We start from the raw sequence: 26440 nt of genomic DNA, 5'->3' as shown, positions 1-26440 counted from the left end.
AATTCAGATACAGTATAGTATTCCATGTGGAAGAAATGAATTCAGATACAGTATAGTATTCCATGTGGAAGAAATGAATTCAGATACAGTATAGTGTTCCATGTGGAAGAAATGAATTCAGATACAGTATAGTGTTCCATGTGGAAGAAATGAATTCAGATACAGTATAGTGTTCCATGTGGAAGAAATTAATTCAGATACTGTATAGTGTTCCATGTGGAAGAAATGAAATCAGATACAGTATAGTGTTCCATGTGGAAGAAATGAATTCAGATACAGTATAGTGTTCCATGTGGAAGAAATGAATTCAGATACAGTATAGTGTTCCATGTGGAAGAAATGAATTCAGATACAGTATAGTGTTCCATGTGGAAGAAATGAATTCAGATACAGTATAGTGTTCCATGTGGAAGAAATGAATTCAGATACAGTATAGTGTTCCATGTGGAAGAAATGAATTCAGATACAGTATAGTATTCCATGTGGAAGAAATGAATTCAGATACAGTATAGTGTTCCATGTGGAAGAAATGAATTCAGATACAGTATAGTGTTCCATGTGGAAGAAATGAATTCAGATACAGTATAGTGTTCCATGTGGAGTAAATTAATTCAGATACAGTATAATATTCCATGTGGAGTAAATTAATTCAGATACAGTATAATATTCCATGTGGAGGTGTGTCTGCTGGTCATATAGCTCTGCTGTATAATAGACTGTGAAGCCTCTCCCACTGAGATACTGCAGGGATATTTCAGGGAACAGTAGAAAGACAAGGCTGTGATGTTCTGGACCCAGAGCTCTAAAGTAACTAACAGCAGGCAGGGCCCAGAGCTCTACTATAACTAACAGCAGGCTGGACCCAGAGCTCTACTATAACTAACAGCAGGCTGGACCCAGAGCTCTACTATAACTAACAGCAGGCTGGACCCAGAGCTCTACTATAACTAACAGCAGGCTGGACCCAGAGCTCTACTATAACTAACAGCAGGCTGGACCCAGAGCTCTAATATAACTAACAGCAGGCTGGACCCAGAGCTCTAATATAACTAACAGCAGGCTTGACCCAGAGCTCTACTGTAACTAACAGCAGGCTGGACCCAGAGCTCTACTATAACTAACAGCAGGCTGGACCCAGAGCTCTACTATAACTAACAGCAGGCTGGGCCCAGAGCTCTACTATAACTAACAGGGTCCAGAGCTCTACTATAACTAATAGCAGGCTGGACCCAGAGCTCTACTATAACTAACAGCAGGCTGGACCCAGAGCTCTACTATAACTAACAGCAGGCTGGACCCAGAGCTCTACTATAACTAACAGCAGGCTGGACCCAGAGCTCTACTATAACTAACAGCAGGCTGGACCCAGAGCTCTACTATAACTAACAGCAGGCTGGACCCAGAGCTCTACTATAACTAACAGCAGGCTTGACCCAGAGCTCTACTATAACTAACAGCAGGCTGGACCCAGAGCTCTACTATAACTAACAGCAGGCTGGACCCAGAGCTCTACTATAACTAACAGCAGGCTGGACCCAGATCTCCACTATAACTAACAGCAGGCTGGACCCAGAGCTCTACTATAACTAACAGCAGGCTGGACCCAGGGCTCTACTATAACTAACAGCAGGCTGGACCCAGAGCTCTACTATAACTAACAGCAGGCTGGACCCAGAGCTCTACTATAACTAACAGCAGGCTGGACCCAGAGCTCTACTATAACTAACAGCAGGCTGGACCCAGAGCTCTACTATAACTAACAGCAGGCTGGGCCCAGAGCTCTACTGTAACTAACAGCAGGCTGGACCCAGATCTCCACTATAACTAACAGCAGGCTGGACCCAGAGCTCTACTATAACTAACAGCAGGCTGGACCCAGAGCTCTACTATAACTAACAGCAGGCTGGACCCAGAGCTCTACTATAACTAACAGCAGGCTGGACCCAGAGCTCTACTGTAACTAACAGCAGGCTGGACCCAGAGCTCTACTGTAACTAACAGCAGGCTGGACCCAGAGCTCTACTGTAACTAACAGCAGGCTGGACCCAGAGCTCTACTATAACTAACAGCAGGCTGGACCCAGAGCTCTACTATAACTAACAGCAGGCTGGACCCAGAGCTCTACTATAACTAACAGCAGGCTGGACCCAGAGCTCTACTATAACTAACAGCAGGCTGGACCCAGAGCTCTACTATAACTAACAGCAGGCTGGACCCAGAGCTCTACTATAACTAACAGCAGGCTGGACCCAGAGCTCTACTATAACTAACAGCAGGCTGGACCCAGAGCTCTACTATAACTAACAGGGTCCAGAGCTCTACTGATCTGAGGGGAGGGAAATGGACGTGTCGGCTGATCTGAGGAGAGGGAAATGGACTTGTCGGCTGATCTGAGGAGAGGGAAATGGACTTGTCGGCTGATCTGAGGGGAGGGAAATGGACGTGTCGGCTGATCTGAGGGGAGGGAAATGGACGTGTCGGCTGATCTGAGGAGAGGGAAATGGACTTGTCGGCTGATCTGAGGGGAGGGAAATGGACGTGTCGGCTGATCTGAGGAGAGGGAAATGGACGTGTCGGCTGATCTGAGGAGAGGGAAATGGACTTGTCGGCTGATCTGAGGGGAGGGAAATGGACTTGTCGGCTGATCTGAGGGGAGGGAAATGGACTTGTCGGCTGATCTGAGGGGAGGGAAATGGACGTGTCGGCTGATCTGAGGGGAGGGAAATGGACGTGTCGGCTGATCTGAGGAGGAGAGAAGAAAAGAAGGAGAGAGAACAACTTTTGATGGAATTTCATTTTGAACACAGTGTTTCTTCACCCACTGTAATGAAAGTACCAGAGGGGATAAAGGAGGACAATATCACTAGTTCTACCGTCTGTCTGTAATCGTGTTTCCTCACTGCTGTGTTTCTGAAATAAGCCTGCTGTGTTTCTAACAGTTAGACAAACATCTAAGAGAGTCTAACGGTACTGTACATAACATACAAAAACTACACCAGAGAAACAAAATGCTGAAGTAAGATTTTTGGGAGTTCTGAGTGTCTACAGGGGATTCTAAATTGGATAATGAATCATGTCTTCAGTTTTTATTGACAAATGAAGTGGAATCATCAGTCAAATCCAAGCTGAAGGCTTTATATTTAAACTCCAGCTGGTCATGTAACCTATTGTACTTCTCACTATCAACTTGTTCAATGTGATGGATGTGGTTTTGGACTTTTATTAGGCTCTGATCTTGTTAAATATGTCTAGTACACATTCTCTCCTTCTCTCTTTGGATGGCTGCCTAAAACCTGCAGAAGCACTGCTACAGTACTGCTACAGCCTGGGCTGCATCCCAAATAGCACCCTATTCCTTATGTATCGCACTACCCCATGGGCCCTGGTTATAAGTAGTGCACTATACAGGGAATAGGGTGCCATTTGGGACAGAACCCTGAGGCTGAAATAACAGCTGACCTTGAAACAGTTGTAATTACATTGGTCCTGCTCTCTCTCTCTCCTCTAATAAAGATTCACAATTAGTTTTAGATTCAGACTACTGTAACTGCACTCTTAGATAAAAGGGTTCCAAATATGTTCTTCGACTGTCCCCATAGGCAAATCATGTTTGGTTACAGGTAGAAACCTGGTTCCACATAGAACTATTTTGGGTTCCATATAGAACCTTCTGTATAAAGGGTACTACATGGAACTCAAAACATTTCTACCTGGAACCAAAAGGGTTCTGCCTGGAACCAAAAAGGTTCTTCAAAGGGTTCTCCTATGGGGACAGCTGAAGAAACCTTTTAGGTTCTAGATCCTTTGTTGGTTCTTAATCTTCAACACAGCAATTTTGTTATGGGCCGTTCTAATTTGACATTCAGTGATTATTTGGTGTTTGATATAGAAATACATAGATTGATGTGTTAACATGGGAATATGTTACCATTAAACAGACCCCTGTCCTTCACAGACTACATGACTCCTGAATGACCCTGCGTTGCCATGACATTCAGACCAATGATTGTTTCAGACTAACGTCAGTCACAGTAAGACACATCAGTCCTGTGGGCCATGATTCTGTCTCTCTCAGTCTCTGGAGAGACAGAAGTGTGCATAAACTGTTTTCAGCATCAAACTAGCAGAAAGAGCAGATTAAATCCATTAACAAACCAGCTGTTCGGTAATTCACATTTAGCTCTGTCCCATCTCATTTACAATGAATTTCTCTCTGTATTAGTTCAGGTGCATTCTGTCTAATAACGAGTCAGAGACATAGCCTGCTGTCTAATGATGAGTCAGAGACATAGCCTGCTGTCTAATGATGAGTCAGAGACACAGCCTGCTGTCTAATGATGAGTCAGAGACATAGCCTGCTGTCTAATGATGAGTCAGAGACATAGCCTGCTGTCTAATGATGAGTCAGAGACACAGCCTGCTGTCTAATGATGAGTCAGAGACACAGCCTACTGTCTAATGATGAGTCAGAGACACAGCCTGCTGTCTAATGATGAGTCAGAGACACAGCCTGCTGTCTAATGATGAGTCAGAGACACAGCCTGCTGTCTAATGATGAGTCAGAGACACAGCCTACTGTCTAATGATGAGTCAGAGACACAGCCTGCTGTCTAATGATGAGTCAGAGACACAGCCTGCTGTCTAATGATGAGTCAGAGACACAGCCTGCTGTCTAATGATGAGTCAGAGACACAGCCTGCTGTCTAATGATGAGTCAGAGACACAGCCTACTGTCTAATGATGAGTCAGACACAGCCTGCTGTCTAATGATGAGTCAGAGACACAGCCTGCTGTCTAATGATGAGTCAGAGACACAGCCTGCTGTCTAATGATGAGTCAGAGACACAGCCTGCTGTCTAATGATGAGTCATATGACTGACCTCTTACGAAGCACCAGTTCCATTACAATCAGTCAGGTGTGAAAAGAGGGTTGGTCGGTTCACACACCTTGTGTTGTTCCAGGAGCATAGTGAGAAATAACTCCATATACGACAATTAAACTCCCACACCGGGGGAATGGATCTCATTGGAGAATACACCGACCTCTAACCTCTGACGTCATCAACCAGTCCTTCACCCAGGCAGAGCCATGACCTCCCTCTCTTCTCTCTCTGCAGCTGCTGCCCTGGGGAACCTTGTGTCGGACCTGGCTGGACTCGGGTAAGAAAAGGCCGATCAAACCAATCGTCTGTTAGGGCTGATACAGTCCCTGTTAGTGTCCTATTGTAGTCCTATTGCAGTCCTATTGTAGTCACACTGTGTACAGTCCCTGTTGGTGTCCTATTGTAGTTGCTATAGGAAGATGGCTACAGTACTTATGTGGTTTCTGAGAACTCTCCAGACTTCTCCAAGCATTGTGGGAACTGATTATTTGCGGTGAACAACTGCAAAAAAGACTACCTGGAATGTGCCCAATGTGCTTATAGGTAAACAGTAAACCTGTCAGGCTGAAACTGGAGAGAGGTTAATGATGTCCTCTAACCTGTCAGGCTGAAACTGGAGAGAGGTTAATGATGTCCTCTAACCTGTCAGGCTGAAACTGGAGAGAGGTTAATGATGTCCTCTAACCTGTCAGGATGAAACTGGAGAGAGGTTAAGGATGTCCTCTAACCTGTCAGGCTGAAACTGGAGAGAGGTTAATGATGTCCTCTAACCTGTCAGGATGAAACTGGAGAGAGGTTAAGGATGTCCTCTAACCTGTCAGGATGAAACTGGAGAGAGGTTAAGGATGTCCTCTAACCTGTCAGGCTGAAACTGGAGAGAGGCTAATGATGTCCTCTAACCTGTCAGGATGAAACTGGAGAGAGGTTAATGATGTCCTCTAACCTGTCAGGCTGAAACTGGAGAGAGGTTAATGATGTCCTCTAACCTGTCAGGATGAAACTGGAGAGAGGTTAATGATGTCCTCTAACCTGTCAGGCTGAAACTGGAGAGAGGTTAAGGATGTCCTCTAACCTGTCAGGCTGAAACTGGAGAGAGGTTAATGATGTCCTCTAACCTGTCAGGATGAAACTGGAGAGAGGTTAATGATGTCCTCTAACCTGTCAGGCTGAAACTGGAGAGAGGTTAATGATGTCCTCTAACCTGTCAGGATGAAACTGGAGAGAGGTTAATGATGTCCTCTAACCTGTCAGGCTGAAACTGGAGAGAGGTTAAGGATGTCCTCTAACCTGTCAGGCTGAAACTGGAGAGAGGTTAAGGATGTCCTCTAACCTGTCAGGCTGAAACTGGAGAGAGGTTAATGATGTCCTCTAACCTGTCAGGCTGAAACTGGAGAGAGGTTAATGATGTCCTCTAACCTGTCAGGATGACACTGGAGAGAGGTTAATGATGTCCTCTAACCTGTCAGGCTGAAACTGGAGAGAGGTTAAGGATGTCCTCTAACCTGTCAGGATGAAACTGGAGAGAGGTTAATGATGTCCTCTAACCTGTCAGGCTGAAACTGGAGAGAGGTTAATGATGTCCTCTAACCTGTCAGGTTGAAACTGGAGAGAAGTTAATGATGTCCTCTAACCTGTCAGGCTGAAACTGGAGAGAGGTTAATGATGTCCTCTAACCTGTCAGGATGAAACTGGAGAGAGGTTAAGGATGTCCTCTAACCTGTCAGGCTGAAACTGGAGAGAGGTTAATGATGTCCTCTAACCTGTCAGGCTGAAACTGGAGAGAGGTTAATGATGTCCTCTAACCTGTCAGGATGAAACTGGAGAGAGGTTAATGATGTCCTCTAACCTGTCAGGCTGAAACTGGAGAGAGGTTAATGATGTCCTCTAACCTGTCAGGATGAAACTGGAGAGAGGTTAAGGATGTCCTCTAACCTGTCAGGCTGAAACTGGAGAGAGGCTAATGATGTCCTCTAACCTGTCAGGCTGAAACTGGAGAGAGGTTAATGATGTCCTCTAACCTGTCAGGATGAAACTGGAGAGAGGTTAAGGATGTCCTCTAACCTGTCAGGATGAAACTGGAGAGAGGTTAAGGATGTCCTCTAACCTGTCAGGCTGAAACTGGAGAGAGGCTAATGATGTCCTCTAACCTGTCAGGCTGAAACTGGAGAGAGGTTAATGATGTCCTCTAACCTGTCAGGCTGAAACTGGAGAGAGGTTAATGATGGCCTCTAACCTGTCAGGATGAAACTGGAGAGAGGTTAATGATGTCCTCTAACCTGTCAGGATGAAACTGGAGAGAGGTTAATGATGTCCTCTAAGCTAATGTCTCTCCTGTGTCTGTACTTTGACAGCACATCAGCACAATGAAGACGAGCTGTTCTATAATCTCAGTAAATACTGTCCAAAGACCAGTCAGTTTCCATACCAGGACCGTTAGACTCTGAAGTGCCAGTCTTGACCAGTTTCCATACCAGGACCGATAGACTGAAGTGTCAGTCTTGACCAGTTTCCATACCAGGACCGTTAGACTCTGAAGTGTCAGTCTTTACCAGTTTCCATACCAGGACCGTTAGACTGAAGTGCCAGTCTTGACCAGTTTCCATACCAGGACCGTTAGACTCTGAAGTGTCAGTCTTTACCAGTTTCCATACCAGGACCGTTAGACTGAAGTGCCAGTCTTGACCAGTTTCCATACCAGGACCGTTAGACTCTGAAGTGTCAGTCTTGACCAGTTTCCATACCAGGACCGTTAGACTCTGAAGTGTCAGTCTTGACCAGTTTCCATACCAGGACCGTTACACTGAAGTGTCAGTCTTGACCAGTTTCCATACCAGGACCGTTACACTGAAGTGTCAGTCTTGACCAGTTTCCATACCAGGACCGTTACACTGAAGTGTCAGTCTTGACCAGTTTCCATACCAGGACCGTTACACTGAAGTGTCAGTCTTGACCAGTTTCCATACCAGGACCGTTACACTGAAGTGTCAGTCTTGACCAGTTTCCATACCAGGACCGTTACACTGAAGTGTCAGTCTTGACCAGTTTCCATACCAGGACCGTTAGACTGAAGTGCCAGTCTTGACCAGTTTCCGTACCAGGACCGTTAGACTGAAGTGCCAGTCTTTGGGTAAAAAAGGCCCTGGGTAGCTCTCTTTAGTGTGAGCTGCACATGAGGAAGATGTCTCACTGCTCTGGAGACAGTTGCTACAGAATGTTTAGCTTGAGATAATGGCCTCTCATAGTATCTGAGTTACACCATCTGCTTTAAACTGTCATTTATTCAAATCAAATCTAATTTTATTGGTCACATACACATGGTTAGCAGATGTTAATGCGAGTGTAATGAAATGCTTGTGCTTCTAGTTCCGACAGTGCAGTAATATCTAACAAGTCATCTAACAATTCCACAACAACTACCTAATACACAAAAATCTAAGTAAAGGGATGTAATAACAATATGTACATATAAATATATGGATGGGCCATGCCCGACTGGCATAGACGAGATGCAATAGACGGTATAAAATACAGTATATACATCTGGGATGAGTAGTGCAAGATACGCAAACGTCATTATTAAAGTGGCATTAATAAACTGACTAGTGATCTAATTTGTTAGAGTGGCCAATGATTTCAAGTCTGTATGTAGGCAGCAGCCTCACTGTGTTAGTGATGGCTGTTTAACAGTCTGACGGCCTTGAGAGAGAAGCTGTTTTTCAGTCTCTCGGTCCCAGCTTTGATGCACCTGTACTGACCTCGCCTTCTGGATGGTAGTGAGGTGGATAGGCAGTGGCTCGGGTGGTTGATGTCCTTGATGATCTTTTTGACCTTCCTGTGACATCTGGTGTTGTAGGTGTCCTGGAGGGCAGGTAGTTTGCTCCCGGTGATGCGTTGTGCAGACCACACCACCCTCTGGAGAGCCCTGCGGTTGTGGGCGGTTGTCACGGCTGTCGAAAGGAGCGGACCAAAGTGCAGCGTGGTTGTAGTTCCACATTTTATTTAATCCGTGAAACTTTGCAATACATAAATAACTGAATATGCCAAAACAACAAACCGTGACGCAGAGAGAAACAAACACTACTCAAAAGATAATAACCCACAAACCCCAGGAAGAAAAACCCCTACTTAAATATGATCTCCAATTAGAGACAACGAGGACCAGCTGACTCCAATTGGAGATCAACACCCCCCAAAAAAACAGAAATAGAAAAACTAGAACTTAAACATAGAAATACAAAACATATAAAAACACAAAACACCCCCTGTCACGCCCTGACCTACTCTACCATAGAAAATAACCTCTTACTATGGTCAGGACGTGATAGCGGTGCGGTTGCCGTACCAGGCGGTGATACAGCCCGACAGGATGCTCTCAATTGTGCATCTGTAGAAGTTTGTGAGGGTTTTAGGTGACAAGCCAATTTTCTTCAGCCTCCTGAGGTTTAAGAGGTGCTGTTGCGCCTTCTTCACCACACTGTCTGTGTGAGTGAACCATTTCAGGTTGTCCCTGATGTGTATGCCGAGGAACATGAAACTTTCCAACTTCTCCACTGCTGTCCCATTGATGTGGATAGGGGGGTGCTCCCTCTGCTGTTTCCTGAAGTCCACGATTATCTCCTTTGTTTTGTTGACGTTGAGTGAGAGGTTGTTTTCCTGACGCCACACTCCGAGTGCCCTCCCCTCCTCCCTATAGGCTGTCTCGTCGTTGTTGGTGATCAAGCCCACTGCTGTTGTGTCATCTGCAAACTTGATGATTGAGTTGGAGGTGTGCATGGCCACGCAGTCATGGATGAACAGGGAGTACAGGAGGTGGCTGAGCACGCACCCTTGTGGGATCAGCAAAGTGGAGATGTTGTTTTCTACCTTCACCACCTGGGGGTGGCCCGTCAGGAAGTCCAGGACCCGTCAGGAAATCCAGGACGGCTCAGGCCGAGGTTGAGACTCAGGGCCTCAAGCTTAATGCTATAACTTGGAGGGTACTATGGTGTCTCACATAGGTGTTCCTCTTGTCCAGATGCGATAGGGCAGTGTGATGGCGATTGCATCGTCTGTGGACCTATTGGGGCGGTATGCAAATTGCAGTGGGTCTAGGGTGACAGGTAAGGTGGAAGTGATATGATCCTTGACTAGTCTCTCAAAACACTTCATGATGACAGAAGTGAGTGCTACTGGGCGATAGTCATTCAGTTCAGTTACCTTTGCCTTCTTGTGTACAGGAACAATGGTGACAATCTTGAAGCATGTGGGGACAGCAGACTGGGATAGGGAGAAATTGAGTATGTCCGTAAACACACCAGCCAGCTGGTCTGCGCATGCTCTGAGGACGCGGCTAGGGATGCCGTCTGGGCCGGCAGCCTTGCGAGGGTTACCCCGTTTGAATATCTTACTCACGTCGGCCACAGAGAAGGAGGTGGGGGTGGTGCAGTCCTTGGTAGCGTGCCGCGTCGGTGGCACTGTAATATCCTCAAAGCGGGCAAAGAAGGTGTTGAGTTTGTCTGGAAGCAAGACATCGGTGTCCGTGACGTGGCTGGTTTTCTTTTTGTAGTCCATGATTGCCTGTAGACCCTGCCACATACGTCTCGTGTCTGAATTGCGACTCCACTTTGTCCCTATACTGATAGGTACAAGGCTACAACAGATCTGGGACCAGGCTAAAACAGATCTGGGACAAGGCTACAACAGATCTGAGACCAGGCTAAAACAGATCTGGGACAAGGCTACAACAGATCTGAGACCAGGCTACAAATGATCTGGGACCAGGCTACAACAGATCTGGGACCAGGCAAGAGCTAAGCTACCTGTGACTAAATGTTTCCTATTGGCCTTGTTGTCAGCATTATGGTGAATTATAGAATAAAGTATTTGTTTTGTATTCTCTGCAGTCCTTTTTCTATGACTGGTGACAGAGAGGATTGTAGATGTCTGCTTGTAGATGTTTGATTTCCCAGATGTCGTGTAATCTGCTGCTGTCTCTTTCTGACATCTGTAATTTGATGTATGAGTCATTTATTTTAACAGCAGTCAGCTGCTGTGGCCGTGGCTTCAGCCTCTCCTCTGTTAGCTTGGTTTGACCTGGGGCTCCACAGCCTCTCCTCTGTTAGCTTGGTTTGACCTGGGGCTCCACAGCCTCTCCTCTGTTAGCTTGGTTTGACCTGGGGCTCCACAGCCCAGGTCTGTTAGCTTGGTTTGACCTGGGGCTCCACAGCCTCTCCTCTGTTAGCTTGGTTTGACCTGGGGCTCCACAGCCTCTCCTCTGTTAGCTTGGTTTGACCTGGGACCTCACAGCCTCTCCTCTGTTAGCTTGGTTTGACCTGGGGCTCCACAGCCTCTCCTCTGTTAGCTTGGTTTGACCTGGGGCTCCACAGCCTCTCCTCTGTTAGCTTGGTTTGACCTGGGGCTCCACAGCCTCTCCTCTGTTAGCTTGGTTTGACCTGGGACTCCACAGCCTCTCCTCTGTTAGCTTGGTTTGACCTGGGGCTCCACAGCCTCTCCTCTGTTAGCTTGGTTTGACCTGGTGCTCCAGCCTCTCCTCTGTTAGCTTGGTTTGACCTGGGGCTCCACAGCCTCTCCTCTGTTAGCTTGGTTTGACCTGGGGCTCCACAGCCTCTCCTCTGTTAGCTTGGTTTGACCTGGTGCTCCAGCCTCTCCTCTGTTAGCTTGGTTTGACCTGGGACCTCACAGCCTCTCCTCTGTTAGCTTGGTTTGACCTGGTGCTCCATCCTCTCCTCTGTTAGCTTGGTTTGACCTGGGACTCCACAGCCTCTCCTCTGTTAGCTTGGTTTGACCTGGGGCTCCACAGCCTCTCCTCTGTTAGCTTGGTTTGACCTGGGACCTCACAGCCTCTCCTCTGTTAGCTTGGTTTGACCTGGGGCTCCAGCCTCTCCTCTGTTAGCTTGGTTTGACCTGGGGCTCCACAGCCTCTCCTCTGTTAGCTTGGTTTGACCTGGGGCTTCACAGCCTCTCCTCTGTTATCTTGGTTTGACCTGGGGCTTCACAGCCTCTCCTCTGTTAGCTTGGTTTGACCTGGGACTCCACAGCCTCTCCTCTGTTAGCTTGGTTTGACCTGGGGCTCCACAGCCTCTCCTCTGTTAGCTTGGTTTGACCTGGGGCTCCACAGCCTCTCCTCTGTTAGCTTGGTTTGACCTGGGGCTTCAGCCTCTCCTCTGTTAGCTTAGTTTGACCTGGGGCTCCACTTCTCCTCTGTTAGCTTGGTTTGACCTGGGGCTTCAGCCTCTCCTCTGTTAGCTTGGTTTGACCTGGGGCTTCAGTCTCTCCTCTGTTAGCTTGGTTTGACCTGGGGCTCCACAGCCTCTCCTCTGTTAGCCTGGTTTGACCTGGGACTCCACAGACTCTCCTCTGTTAGCTTGGTTTGACCTGGGGCTCCAGCCTCTCCTCTGTTAGCTTGGTTTGACCTGGGACCTCACAGCCTCTCCTCTGTTAGCTTGGTTTGACCTGGGGCTACAGCCTCTCCTCTGTTAGCTTGGTTTGACCTGGGGCTCCACAGCCTCTCCTCTGTTAGCTTGGTTTGACCTGGGACTCCACAGTCTCTCCTCTGTTAGCTTGGTTTGACCTGGGGCTTCAGCCTCTCCTCTGTTAGCTTGGTTTGACCTGGGGCTCCACAGCCTCTCCTCTGTTAGCTTGGTTTGACCTGGGACCTCACAGACTCTCCTCTGTTAGCTTGGTTTGACCTGGGGCTCCATAGCCTCTCCTCTGTTAGCTTGGTTTGACCTGGGGCTCCACAGCCTCTCCTCTGTTAGCTTGGTTTGACCTGGGTCTTCAGCCTCTCCTCTGTTAGCTTAGTTTGACCTGGGGCTCCACAGCCTCTCCTCTGTTAGCTTGGTTTGACCTGGGGCTTCAGCCTCTCCTCTGTTAGCTTGGTTTGACCTGGGGCTTCAGTCTCTCCTCTGTTAGCTTGGTTTGACCTGGGGCTCCACAGCCTCTCCTCTGTTAGCCTGGTTTGACCTGGGACTCCACAGCCTCTCCTCTGTTAGCTTGGTTTGACCTGGGGCTCCAGCCTCTCCTCTGTTAGCTTGGTTTGACCTGGGACCTCACAGCCTCTCCTCTGTTAGCTTGGTTTGACCTGGGGCTACAGCCTCTCCTCAGTTAGCTTGGTTTGACCTGGGGCTCCACAGCCTCTCCTCTGTTAGCTTGGTTTGACCTGGGACTCCACAGCCTCTCCTCTGTTAGCTTGGTTTGACCTGGGGCTTCAGCCTCTCCTCTGTTAGCTTGGTTTGACCTGGGACCTCACAGCCTCTCCTCTGTTAGCTTGGTTTGACCTGGTGCTCCAGCCTCTCCTCTGTTAGCTTGGTTTGACCTGGGACTCCACAGCCACTCCTCTGTTAGCTTGGTTTGACCTGGGGCTCCACAGCCTCTCCTCTGTTAGCTTGGTTTGACCTGGGGCTCCACAGCCTCTCCTCTGTTAGCTTGGTTTGACCTGGGACCTCACAGCCTCTCCTCTGTTAGCTTGGTTTGACCTGGGGCTCCACAGCCTCTCCTCTGTTAGCTTGGTTTGACCTGGGGCTCCACAGCCTCTCCTCTGTTAGCTTGGTTTGACCTGGGGCTCCACAGCCTCTCCTCTGTTAGCTTGGTTTGACCTGGGACTCCACAGCCTCTCCTCTGTTAGCTTGGTTTGACCTGGGGCTCCACAGCCTCTCCTCTGTTAGCTTGGTTTGACCTGGTGCTCCAGCCTCTCCTCTGTTAGCTTGGTTTGACCTGGGGCTCCACAGCCTCTCCTCTGTTAGCTTGGTTTGACCTGGGGCTCCACAGCCTCTCCTCTGTTAGCTTGGTTTGACCTGGTGCTCCAGCCTCTCCTCTGTTAGCTTGGTTTGACCTGGGACCTCACAGCCTCTCCTCTGTTAGCTTGGTTTGACCTGGTGCTCCATCCTCTCCTCTGTTAGCTTGGTTTGACCTGGGACTCCACAGCCTCTCCTCTGTTAGCTTGGTTTGACCTGGGGCTCCACAGCCTCTCCTCTGTTAGCTTGGTTTGACCTGGGACCTCACAGCCTCTCCTCTGTTAGCTTGGTTTGACCTGGGGCTCCAGCCTCTCCTCTGTTAGCTTGGTTTGACCTGGGGCTCCACAGCCTCTCCTCTGTTAGCTTGGTTTGACCTGGGGCTTCACAGCCTCTCCTCTGTTATCTTGGTTTGACCTGGGGCTTCACAGCCTCTCCTCTGTTAGCTTGGTTTGACCTGGGACTCCACAGCCTCTCCTCTGTTAGCTTGGTTTGACCTGGGGCTCCACAGCCTCTCCTCTGTTAGCTTGGTTTGACCTGGGGCTCCACAGCCTCTCCTCTGTTAGCTTGGTTTGACCTGGGGCTTCAGCCTCTCCTCTGTTAGCTTAGTTTGACCTGGGGCTCCACTTCTCCTCTGTTAGCTTGGTTTGACCTGGGGCTTCAGCCTCTCCTCTGTTAGCTTGGTTTGACCTGGGGCTTCAGTCTCTCCTCTGTTAGCTTGGTTTGACCTGGGGCTCCACAGCCTCTCCTCTGTTAGCCTGGTTTGACCTGGGACTCCACAGCCTCTCCTCTGTTAGCTTGGTTTGACCTGGGGCTCCAGCCTCTCCTCTGTTAGCTTGGTTTGACCTGGGACCTCACAGCCTCTCCTCTGTTAGCTTGGTTTGACCTGGGGCTACAGCCTCTCCTCTGTTAGCTTGGTTTGACCTGGGGCTCCACAGCCTCTCCTCTGTTAGCTTGGTTTGACCTGGGACTCCACAGTCTCTCCTCTGTTAGCTTGGTTTGACCTGGGGCTTCAGCCTCTCCTCTGTTAGCTTGGTTTGACCTGGGGCTCCACAGCCTCTCCTCTGTTAGCTTGGTTTGACCTGGGACCTCACAGACTCTCCTCTGTTAGCTTGGTTTGACCTGGGGCTCCATAGCCTCTCCTCTGTTAGCTTGGTTTGACCTGGGGCTCCACAGCCTCTCCTCTGTTAGCTTGGTTTGACCTGGGTCTTCAGCCTCTCCTCTGTTAGCTTAGTTTGACCTGGGGCTCCACAGCCTCTCCTCTGTTAGCTTGGTTTGACCTGGGGCTTCAGCCTCTCCTCTGTTAGCTTGGTTTGACCTGGGGCTTCAGTCTCTCCTCTGTTAGCTTGGTTTGACCTGGGGCTCCACAGCCTCTCCTCTGTTAGCCTGGTTTGACCTGGGACTCCACAGCCTCTCCTCTGTTAGCTTGGTTTGACCTGGGGCTCCAGCCTCTCCTCTGTTAGCTTGGTTTGACCTGGGACCTCACAGCCTCTCCTCTGTTAGCTTGGTTTGACCTGGGGCTACAGCCTCTCCTCAGTTAGCTTGGTTTGACCTGGGGCTCCACAGCCTCTCCTCTGTTAGCTTGGTTTGACCTGGGACTCCACAGCCTCTCCTCTGTTAGCTTGGTTTGACCTGGGGCTTCAGCCTCTCCTCTGTTAGCTTGGTTTGACCTGGGGCTCCACAGCCTCTCCTCTGTTAGCTTGGTTTGACCTGGGGCTACAGCCTCTCCTCTGTTAGCTTGGTTTGACCTGGTGCTCCAGCCTCTCCTCTGTTAGCTTGGTTTGACCTGGGACTCCACAGCCTCTCCTCTGTTAGCTTGGTTTGACCTGGGGCTCCACAGCCTCTCCTCTGTTAGCTTGGTTTGACCTGGGGCTACAGCCTCTCCTCTGTTAGCTTGGTTTGACCTGGTGCTCCAGCCTCTCCTCTGTTAGCTTGGTTTGACCTGGGACTCCACAGCCTCTCCTCTGTTAGCTTGGTTTGACCTGGGGCTTCACAGCCTCTCCTCTGTTAGCTTGGTTTGACCTGGGGCTCCACAGTCTCTCCTCTGTTAGCTTGGTTTGACCTGGGGCTACAGCCTCTCCTCTGTTAGCTTGGTTTGACCTGGTGCTCCAGCCTCTCCTCTGTTAGCTTGGTTTGACCTGGGACTCCACAGCCTCTCCTCTGTTAGCTTGGTTTGACCTGGGGCTTCACAGCCTCTCCTCTGTTAGCTTGGTTTGACCTGGGGCTCCACAGCCTCTCCTCTGTTAGCTTGGTTTGACCTGGGGCTCCACAGCCTCTCCTCTGTTAGCTTGGTTTGACCTGGGGCTCCACAGCCTCTCCTCTGTTAGCTTGGTTTGACCTGGGGCTTCACAGCCTCTCCTCTGTTAGCTTGGTTTGACCTGGGACTCCACAGCCTCTCCTCTGTTAGCTTGGTTTAACCTGGGGCTCCACAGCCTCTCCTCTGTTAGCTTGGTTTGAGCACTATGATCACATCTCATCATTCAGTGAAATGTTTAAAGTTACCCTCAGGTACATTTCATCATTTTGGTGGCAGACCTGGGTTTACGGTATGTTTCTACTGTTTTGGATGTTGACACATTTGAAGACGTTGACCAGTAGAATATGAAGAGATCACTGACTTACAGCTTGGCCTCATTGTCCCCAGTGTTTCTCCAGGTAACACCTACTCAGCTCTGCCCTCTACTGGCATGGAGGTTAAAACACGCAGGCCTGGGAAACTCCAGTCCTGATTGGTGTCACACTTTGTCCCAGCTAACACACCTGACTCCAATAATCAACTCATCCTGATCTTCAGTTTACAATGTCATTCCTTTAAATCAGTTGTGTTTGCTGGGAATGGGGGAAAAGTGTTACACCAATCAGGTCCCCGGGGACTGGAGTGGCCCAGGCCTGCAGACTAGAGCATCATTCCCTGTTATAGCAGTACCTGTCCCAACACACTAGAGCATCATTCCCTGTTATAGCAGTACCTGTCCCAACACACTAGAGCATCATTCCCTGTTATAGCAGTACCTGTCCCAACACACTAGAGCATCATTCCCTGTTATAGCAGTACCTGTCCCAACACACTAGAGCATCATTCCCTGTTATAGCAGTACCTGTCCCAACACACTAGAGCATCATTCCCTGTTATAGCAGTACCTGTCCCAACACACTAGAGCATCATTCCCTGTTATAGCAGTACCTGTCCCAACACACTAGAGCATCATTCCCTGTTATAGCAGTACCTGTCCCAACACACTAGAGCATCATTCCCTGTTATAGCAGTACCTGTCCCAACACACTAGAGCATCATTCCCTGTTATAGCAGTACCTGTCCCAACACACTAGAGCATCATTCCCTGTTATAGCATTACCTGTCCCAACACACTAGAGCATCATTCCCTGTTGTAGCAGTACCTGTCCCAACACACTAGAGCATCATTCCCTGTTATAGCAGTACCTGTCCCAACACACTAGAGCATCATTCCCTGTTATAGCAGTACCTGTCCCAACACACTAGAGCATCATTCCATGTTATAGCAGTACCTGTCCCAACACACTAGAGCATCATTCCCTGTTATAGCAGTACCTGTCCCAACACACTAGAGCATCATTCCCTGTTATAGCAGTACCTGTCCCAACACACTAGAGCATAATTCCCTGTTATAACAGTACCTGTCACAACACACTAGAGCATCATTCCCTGTTATAGCAGTACCTGTCCCAACACACTAGAGCATCATTCCCTGTTATAGCAGTGCCTGTCCCAACACACTAGAGCATCATTCCCTGTTATAGCAGTACCTGTCCCCCCCCCAAAAAAAATAAAAAAAAAAAATAATGTTTTAAAAAATGTATGAAATGTATGCATTCACTACTGTAAGTCGCTCTGGATAAGAGCGTCTGCTAAATGACTTAAAAATGTAAAATGTTGTTTTACAGTGTGTCCATAATGGTCTATGTAATCAAGTAATCTTCCACCTAACAAATTGTCCTTTTTGTCAGATTCTCCCTATGTGTCCATCATGTACATACCGTAGATGTCAAACTATGTAATTATCACCCAGCTGACATCTGATGCATTATGCCATTCTGTCAGATTATACAGGATGTATTGTCTGACCTGAGAAACGGTGGTCTTTACAAGTCCCTGTCTTCCTCCACTCCAATCAGTTTATACAGTAACGAGCAGCATATTTCTCCCACTGTGTGTGTAACTGTCTAACGATCAACACATCTCATTAAGCCTGTGTACTGGTTCTACTCACTGTATCCACAACCATTATGACATCATCATCATCTGTTGTCAGGGAAGCTGTTTGCTCAGCAGAGCACAGTGATGCTTGTTAGTTCATCCCGGGTGATATTATCCCGGGTGATATCTGCAGTGACCTGTTGGCTTATTGGTTTTTATTGGTTCTGCTGGAGTGAAGACATTCCCCTGACTGAATTGAAACAGATCGTTTGGTCCCTCTCCCCTGACTGAATTTAAACAGATCGTTTGGTCCCTCTCCCCTGACTGAATTTAAACAGATCGTTTGGTCCCTCTCCCCTGACTGAATTGAAACAGATCGTTTGGTCCCTCTCCCCTGACTGAATTTAAACAGATCGTTTGGTCCCTCTCCCCTGACTGAATTTAAACAGATCGTTTGGTCCCTCTCCCTGACTGAATTTAAACAGATCGTTTGGTCCCTCTCCCCTTACTGAATTTAAACAGATCGTTTGGTCCCTCTCCCCTGACTAAATTTAAACAGATCGTTTGGTCCCTCTCCCCTGACTGAATTGAAACAGATCATTTGGTCCCTCTCCCTGACTGAATTTAAACAGATCGTTTGGTCCCTCTCCCTGACTGAATTTAAACAGATCGTTTGGTCCCTCTCCCCTGACTGAATTTAAACAGATCGTTTGGTCCCTCTCCCCTGACTGAATTTAAACAGATCGTTTGGTCCCTCTCCCCTGACTGAATTTAAACAGATCGTTTGGTCCCTCTCCCCTGACTGAATTTAAACAGATCGTTTGGTCCCTCTCCCCTGACTGAATTTAAACAGATCGTTTGGTCCCTCTCCCTGACTGAATTTAAACAGATCGTTTGGTCCCTCTCCCCTGACTGAATTTAAACAGATCGTTTGGTCCCTCTCCCTGACTGAATTTAAACAGATCGTTTGGTCCCTCTCCCTGACTGAATTTAAACAGATCGTTTGGTCCCTCTCCCTGACTGAATTTAAACAGATCGTTTGGTCCCTCTCCCCTGACTGAATTTAAACAGATCGTTTGGTCCCTCTCCCCTGACTGAATTTAAACAGATCGTTTGGTCCCTCTCCCCTGACTGAATTTAAACAGATCGTTTGGTCCCTCTCCCCTGACTGAATTTAAACAGATCGTTTGGTCCCTCTCCCCTGACTGAATTTAAACAGATCGTTTGGTCCCTCTCCCCTGACTGAATTTAAACAGATCGTTTGGTCCCTCTCCCATGACTGTGCATTATTGAGTTGGGGCTGAACATAGTTCTAATAATTTGTACACTGCAAATTAACCACAACTCAAAAAGAGATTGTATTTGAAAATAACAATAATTTATTTCCTTGATTACACTGAGACAAGATGACATTTCTATTCTTTATTTGCGAGAATACTTAGAAACAGATTTCCTCAATTAAACTCATTTTATCTTAATTCCTATAGATTTTACAGTCTTTTTTTTTACCCAAAACTAACTGAATTGGCCAATGTAGGAGTACATTCCCATGGCTTCGTCCCAAGTGGCACAGACAGCCAGCTGAGTCTGGAATGTTGTCTCTATTGGCCATTCTGGGTCAGACAAGACTCACTTCCTGTTGCCCACTTTATAGGTGTCAAGTTGTGTATGGTTCACACTGCAGCTCGTTGCCCAAACTTGAAAAAGGCCTCTTTAAGGACAGAAGGACGCAAGGGACAACTCAATTTTCTTCTGACTTCTTTTATTTATTTAGTCAGTTAGTTAGTTTTTTAGTTAGCTAGTTAATTAGGTTGATAATCTTTAAAGGCAAAACACACAAAGAAATATACATTACTTCAAGTAAGGTCATTTCAAATTAAATATATAATTAAATAAATAAATATATAATCTCAATATTATCTAAATTATACTATATACTAAATTAGACAATTGGTCTCAATTCTCAACACAAATAAACACCTAACTGATGTCCATGTGCCAACCGGTTGAGTCTCCAGAATCCTAAATGAGCTGAATGTGTATGAATGAGAGTCTCCTCTTCCGTGAAGGACTTCCAGTGAAATGCTTTTTCACCAAACATTTCACCACCTGCTATCACAAAGGTGCACCAGTACATATGTTCCCCAGGGAAACACAAGCTAATGATGGGTTCCACAATGCATACACTCTTTCACCCCCTGCTGGTGTTTTATCTTTGAAATCAGTTGAAAATGTGAATCCCTTGAATATGAATACCTGTCTTTTGACGCAACAATAGGGAATAGTGTCCTTTCAGGATTCTGCTCATGTTCCTGGGCCATCTGTACCACTGCTCTCTCTGGCACTCTGTTAGCATCATAATGGAGATAGCTGCTCTGTCTGGCACTCTGTTAGCATCATAATGGAGATGGCTGATCTGTCTGGCACTCTGTTAGCATCATAATGGAGATAGCTGCTCTGTCTGGCACTCTGTTAGCATCATAATGGAGATAGCTGCTCTGTCTGGCACTCTGTTAGCATCATAATGGAGATGGCTGATCTGTCTGGCACTCTGTTAGCATCATAATGGAGATAGCTGCTCTGTCTGGCACTCTGTTAGCATCATAATGGAGATAGCTGCTCTGTCTGGCACTCTGTTAGCATCATAATGGAGATAGCTGCTCTGTCTGGCACTCTGTTAGCATCATAAGGGAGATAGCTGCTCTGTCTGGCACTCTGTTAGCATCATAATGGAGATGGCTGATCTGTCTGGCACTCTGTTAGCATCAAAATGGAGATAGCTGCTCTGTCTGGCACTCTGTTAGCATCGTAATGGAGATAGCTGCTCTGTCTGGCACTCTGTTAGCATCATAACGGAGATAGCATCCATCCAACACAGCAACTACATAACACAGCAACCACATAACACAGTCGCAGTACATAACACAGCAACTACATAACACAGCAACTACATAACACAGCAACTACATAACACAGAAACTACATAACACAGTCATAGTACATAACACAGCAACTACATAACACAGTCATTGTGCATAACACAGCAACTACATAACACAGTCATAGTACATAACACAGTCGTAGTACATAACACAGTCGTAGTACATAACACAGTCATAGTACATAACACAGTCATAGGACTCTGCTGTCCTAGCTTCAGGGGTAAGATGGACAGGGACTCTGCTGTCCTAGCTTCAGGGGTAAGATAGACAGGGACTCTGCTGTCCTAGCTTCAGGGGGAAGATAGACAGGGACTCTGCTGTCCTAGCTTCAGGGGGAAGATGGACAGGGACTCTGCTGTCCTAGCTTCAGGGGGAAGATGGACAGGGACTCTGCTGTCCTAGCTTCAGGGGGAAGATAGACAGGGACTCTGCTGTCCTAGCTTCAGGGGGAAGATAGACAGGGACTCTGCTGTCCTAGCTTCAGGGGTAAGATGGACAGGGACACTGCTGTCCTAGCTTCAGGGGGAAGATGGACAGGGACTCTGCTGTCCTAGCTTCAGGGGGAAGATAGACAGGGACTCTGCTGTCCTAGCTTCAGGGGGAAGATGGACAGGGACTCTGCTGTCCTAGCTTCAGGGGTAAGATGGACAGGGACTCTGCTGTCCTAGCTTCAGGGGGAAGATGGACAGGGACTCTGCTGTCCTAGCTTCAGGGGGAAGATGGACAGGGACTCTGCTGTCCTAGCTTCAGGGGGAAGATGGACAGGGACTCTGCTGTCCTAGCTTCAGGGGGAAGATGGACAGGGACTCTGCTGTCCTAGCTTCAGGGGGAAGATGGACAGGGACTCTGCTGTTATAGCTTCAGGGGGAAGATGGACAGGGACTCTGCTGTCCTAGCTTCAGGGGGAAGATGGACAGGGACTCTGTTGTCCTAGCTTCAGGGGGAAGCTCATTCCACCGTCGGAGTGCCAGGACCGAGAAGGGCTGGTGTTGAATAACAGCATGTATTTTGATTAATACATTTTTTTCCCATCTTTTTATGATTATATGCACAGATGTCTGTGCCAGAAGATTTTCTGCTGTGCATATTTACTGGTTGAATTTAATATTTCCATAATTCGTATTATGGTAATTTCGTATTACCATATATCACTCCAGCAATGAATGGGATCTTTCCTCTAGTGATCCCTTACAGCTCAGGACCTGTATTCATACATCTCAGAGTGCTGATCTGGGATCAGTGTTTTAGCTCATAAAGAGGGGATCTTTCCTCTAGTGATCCCTTAAAGCTCAGGACCTGTATTCATACATCTCAGAGTGCTGATCTGGGATCAGTGTTTTAGCTCATAAAAAGGGGCGGAGCTGAACCTGGACCACAACTCTTATTCTGAGATATTTTTTTTATCAAATCAAGTTTATTCGTCACACGCCCAGGTTTCTACAGTAGGTGTAGAGGAGACAGTGTAATGCTGACCTGTCACTGTTCCTCAACAGTACAGAATAATGTAGGTGTAGAGGAGACAGTGTAATGCTGACCTGTCACTGTTCCTCAACAGTACAGAATAATGTAGGTGTAGAGGAGACAGTGTAATGCTGACCTGCCACTGTTCCTCAACAGTACAGAATAATGTAGGTGTAGAGGAGACAGTGTAATGCTGACCTGTCACTGTTCCTCAACAGTACAGAATAATGTAGGTGTAGAGGAGACAGTGTAATGCTGACCTGTCACTGTTCCTCAACAGTACAGAATAATGTAGGTGTAGAGGAGACAGTGTAATGCTGACCTGCCACTGTTCCTCAACAGTACAGAATAATGTAGGTGTAGAGGAGACAGTGTAATGCTGACCTGCCACTGTTCCTCAACAGTACAGAATAATGTAGGTGTAGAGGAGACAGTGTAATGCTGACCTGTCACTGTTCCTCAACAGTACAGAATAATGTAGGTGTAGAGGAGACAGTGTAATGCTGACCTGTCACTGTTCCTCAACAGTACAGAATAATGTAGGTGTAGAGGAGACAGTGTAATGCTGACCTGTCACTGTTCCTCAACAGTACAGAATAATGTAGGTGTAGAGGAGACAGTGTAATGCTGACCTGCCACTGTTCCTCAACAGTACAGAATAATGTAGGTGTAGAGGAGACAGTGTAATGCTGACCTGCCACTGTTCCTCAACAGTACAGAATAATGTAGGTGTAGAGGAGACAGTGTAATGCTGACCTGCCACTGTTCCTCAACAGTACAGAATAATGTAGGTGTAGAGGAGACAGTGTAATGCTGACCTGTCACTGTTCCTCAACAGTACAGAATAAAGTAGGTGTAGAGGAGACAGTGTAATGCTGACCTGTCACTGTTCCTCAACAGTACAGAATAATGTAGGTGTAGAGGAGACAGTGTAATGCTGACCTGCCACTGTTCCTCAACAGTACAGAATAATGTAGGTGTAGAGGAGACAGTGTAATGCTGACCTGCCACTGTTCCTCAACAGTACAGAATAATGTAGGTGTAGAGGAGACAGTGTAATGCTGACCTGTCACTGTTCCTCAACAGTACAGAATAATGTAGGTGTAGAGGAGACAGTGTAATGCTTACCTGTCACTGTTCCTCAACAGTACAGAATAATGTAGGTGTAGAGGAGACAGTGTAATGCTGACCTGTCACTGTTCCTCAACAGTACAGAATAATGTAGGTGTAGAGGAGACAGTGTAATGCTGACCTGTCACTGTTCCTCAACAGTACAGAATAATGTAGGTGTAGAGGAGACAGTGTAATGCTGACCTGTCACTGTTCCTCAACAGTACAGAATAATGTAGGTGTAGAGGAGACAGTGTAATGCTGACCTGTCACTGTTCCTCAACAGTACAGAATAATGTAGGTGTAGAGGAGACAGTGTAATGCTGACCTGTCACTGTTCCTCAACAGTACAGAATAATGTAGGTGTAGAGGAGACAGTGTAATGCTGACCTGTCACTGTTCCTCAACAGTACAGAATAATGTAGGTGTAGAGGAGACAGTGTAATGCTGACCTGCCACTGTTCCTCAACAGTACAGAATAATGTAGGTGTAGAGGAGACAGTGTAATGCTGACCTGCCACTGTTCCTCAACAGTACAGAATAATGTAGGTGTAGAGGAGACAGTGTAATGCTGACCTGCCACTGTTCCTCAACAGTACAGAATAATGTAGGTGTAGAGGAGACAGTGTAATGCTGACCTGCCACTGTTCCTCAACAGTACAGAATAATGTAGGTGTAGAGGAGACAGTGTAATGCTGACCTGCCACTGTTCCTCAACAGTACAGAATAATGTAGGTGTAGAGGAGACAGTGTAATCCTGACCTGCCACTGTTCCTCAACAGTACAGAATAATGTAGGTGTAGAGGAGACAGTGTAATGCTGACCTGCCACTGTTCCTCAACAGTACAGAATAATGTAGGTGTAGAGGAGACAGTGTAATGCTGACCTGTCACTGTTCCTCAACAGTACAGAATAATGTAGGTGTAGAGGAGACAGTGTAATGCTGACCTGCCACTGTTCCTCAACAGTACAGAATAATGTAGGTGTAGAGGAGACAGTGTAATGCTGACCTGCCACTGTTCCTCAACAGTACAGAATAATGTAGGTGTAGAGGAGACAGTGTAATCCTGACCTGCCACTGTTCCTCAACAGTACAGAATAATGTAGGTGTAGAGGAGACAGTGTAATGCTGACCTGCCACTGTTCCTCAACAGTACAGAATAATGTAGGTGTGGAGGAGACAGTGTAATGCTGACCTGTCACTGTTCCTCAACAGTACAGAATAATGTAGGTGTAGAGGAGACAGTGTAATGCTGACCTGTCACTGTTCCTCAACAGTACAGAATAATGTAGGTGTAGAGGAGACAGTGTAATGCTGACCTGCCACTGTTCCTCAACAGTACAGAATAATGTAGGTGTAGAGGAGACAGTGTAATGCTGACCTGTCACTGTTCCTCAACAGTACAGAATAATGTAGGTGTAGAGGAGACAGTGTAATGCTGACCTGCCACTGTTCCTCAACAGTACAGAATAATGTAGGCGTAGAGGAGACAGTGTAATGCTGACCTGTCACTGTTCCTCAACAGTACAGAATAATGTAGGCGTAGAGGAGACAGTGTAATGCTGACCTGCCACTGTTCCTCAACACTACAGAATAATGTAGGCGTAGAGGAGACAGTGTAATGCTGACCTGTCACTGTTCCTCAACAGTACAGAATAATGTAGGCGTAGAGGAGACAGTGTAATGCTGACCTGCCACTGTTCCTCAACAGTACAGAATAATGTAGGTGTAGAGGAGACAGTGTAATGCTGACCTGCCACTGTTCCTCAACAGTACAGAATAATGTAGGTGTAGAGGAGACAGTGTAATGCTGACCTGCCACTGTTCCTCAACAGTACAGAATAATGTAGGTGTAGAGGAGACAGTGTAATGCTGACCTGTCACTGTTCCTCAACAGTACAGAATAATGTAGGTGTAGAGGAGACAGTGTAATGCTGACCTGCCACTGTTCCTCAACAGTACAGAATAATGTAGGTGTAGAGGAGACAGTGTAATGCTGACCTGCCACTGTTCCTCAACAGTACAGAATAATGTAGGTGTAGAGGAGACAGTGTAATGCTGACCTGTCACTGTTCCTCAACAGTACAGAATAATGTAGGTGTAGAGGAGACAGTGTAATGCTGACCTGTCACTGTTCCTCAACAGTACAGAATAATGTAGGTGTAGAGGAGACAGTGTAATGCTGACCTGCCACTGTTCCTCAACAGTACAGAATAATGTAGGTGTAGAGGAGACAGTGTAATGCTGACCTGCCAATGTTCCTCAACAGTACAGAATAATGTAGGTGTAGAGGAGACAGTGTAATGCTGACCTGCCACTGTTCCTCAACAGTACAGAATAATGTAGGTGTAGAGGAGACAGTGTAATCCTGACCTGCCACTGTTCCTCAACAGTACAGAATAATGTAGGTGTATAGGAGACAGTGTAATGCTGACCTGCCACTGTTCCTCAACAGTACAGAATAATGTAGGTGTAGAGGAGACAGTGTAATGCTGACCTGCCACTGTTCCTCAACAGTACAGAATAATGTAGGTGTAGAGGAGACAGTGTAATGCTGACCTGTCACTGTTCCTCAACAGTACAGAATAATGTAGGTGTTGAGGAGACAGTGTAATGCTGACCTGTCACTGTTCCTCAACAGTACAGAATAATGTAGGTGTAGAGGAGACAGTGTAATGCTGACCTGCCACTGTTCCTCAACAGTACAGAATAATGTAGGTGTAGAGGAGTAGCAGTACCTGTCCCAACACACTAGAGCATCATTCCCTGTTATAGCAGTACCTGTCCCCCCCCCCCCCAAAAAAAAATAAATAAAATAAAATGTTTTAAAAAATGTATGAAATGTATGCATTCACTACTGTAAGTCGCTCTGGATAAGAGCGTCTGCTAAATGACTTAAAAATGTAAAATGTTGTTTTACAGTGTGTCCATAATGGTCTATGTAATCAAGTAATCTTCCACCTAACAAATTGTCCTTTTTGTCAGATTCTCCCTATGTGTCCATCATGTACATACCGTAGATGTCAAACTATGTAATTATCACCCAGCTGACATCTGATGCATTATGCCATTCTGTCAGATTATACAGGATGTATTGTCTGACCTGAGAAACGGTGGTCTTTACAAGTCCCTGTCTT

The 26440-nt window shown here is 47.0% G+C and overlaps 1 protein-coding gene across 1 annotated transcript in view; it reads left to right on the top strand.

Moving 5' to 3' along the window:
* The window catches only part of LOC106598774 (transmembrane protein 65), a 101754-nt gene that overhangs the window by 65522 nt on the left and 9792 nt on the right, over positions 1-26440 (top strand). Inside the window, exon 6 of the mRNA XM_082959168.1 lies at positions 5118-5160. Within this exon, the coding sequence (XP_082815294.1) occupies positions 5118-5160 (43 nt within the window). The remainder of the gene's footprint in view (positions 1-5117; positions 5161-26440) is intronic.

Source organism: Salmo salar, chromosome 02, assembly GCF_965601325.2.
Source record: "Salmo salar chromosome 02, fSalSal1, whole genome shotgun sequence".
NCBI lineage: Eukaryota > Metazoa > Chordata > Actinopteri > Salmoniformes > Salmonidae > Salmo > Salmo salar.
The sequence above is the reverse complement of the archived record's forward strand: the minus strand, read 5'-3'. Positions and strand labels throughout refer to the sequence as shown.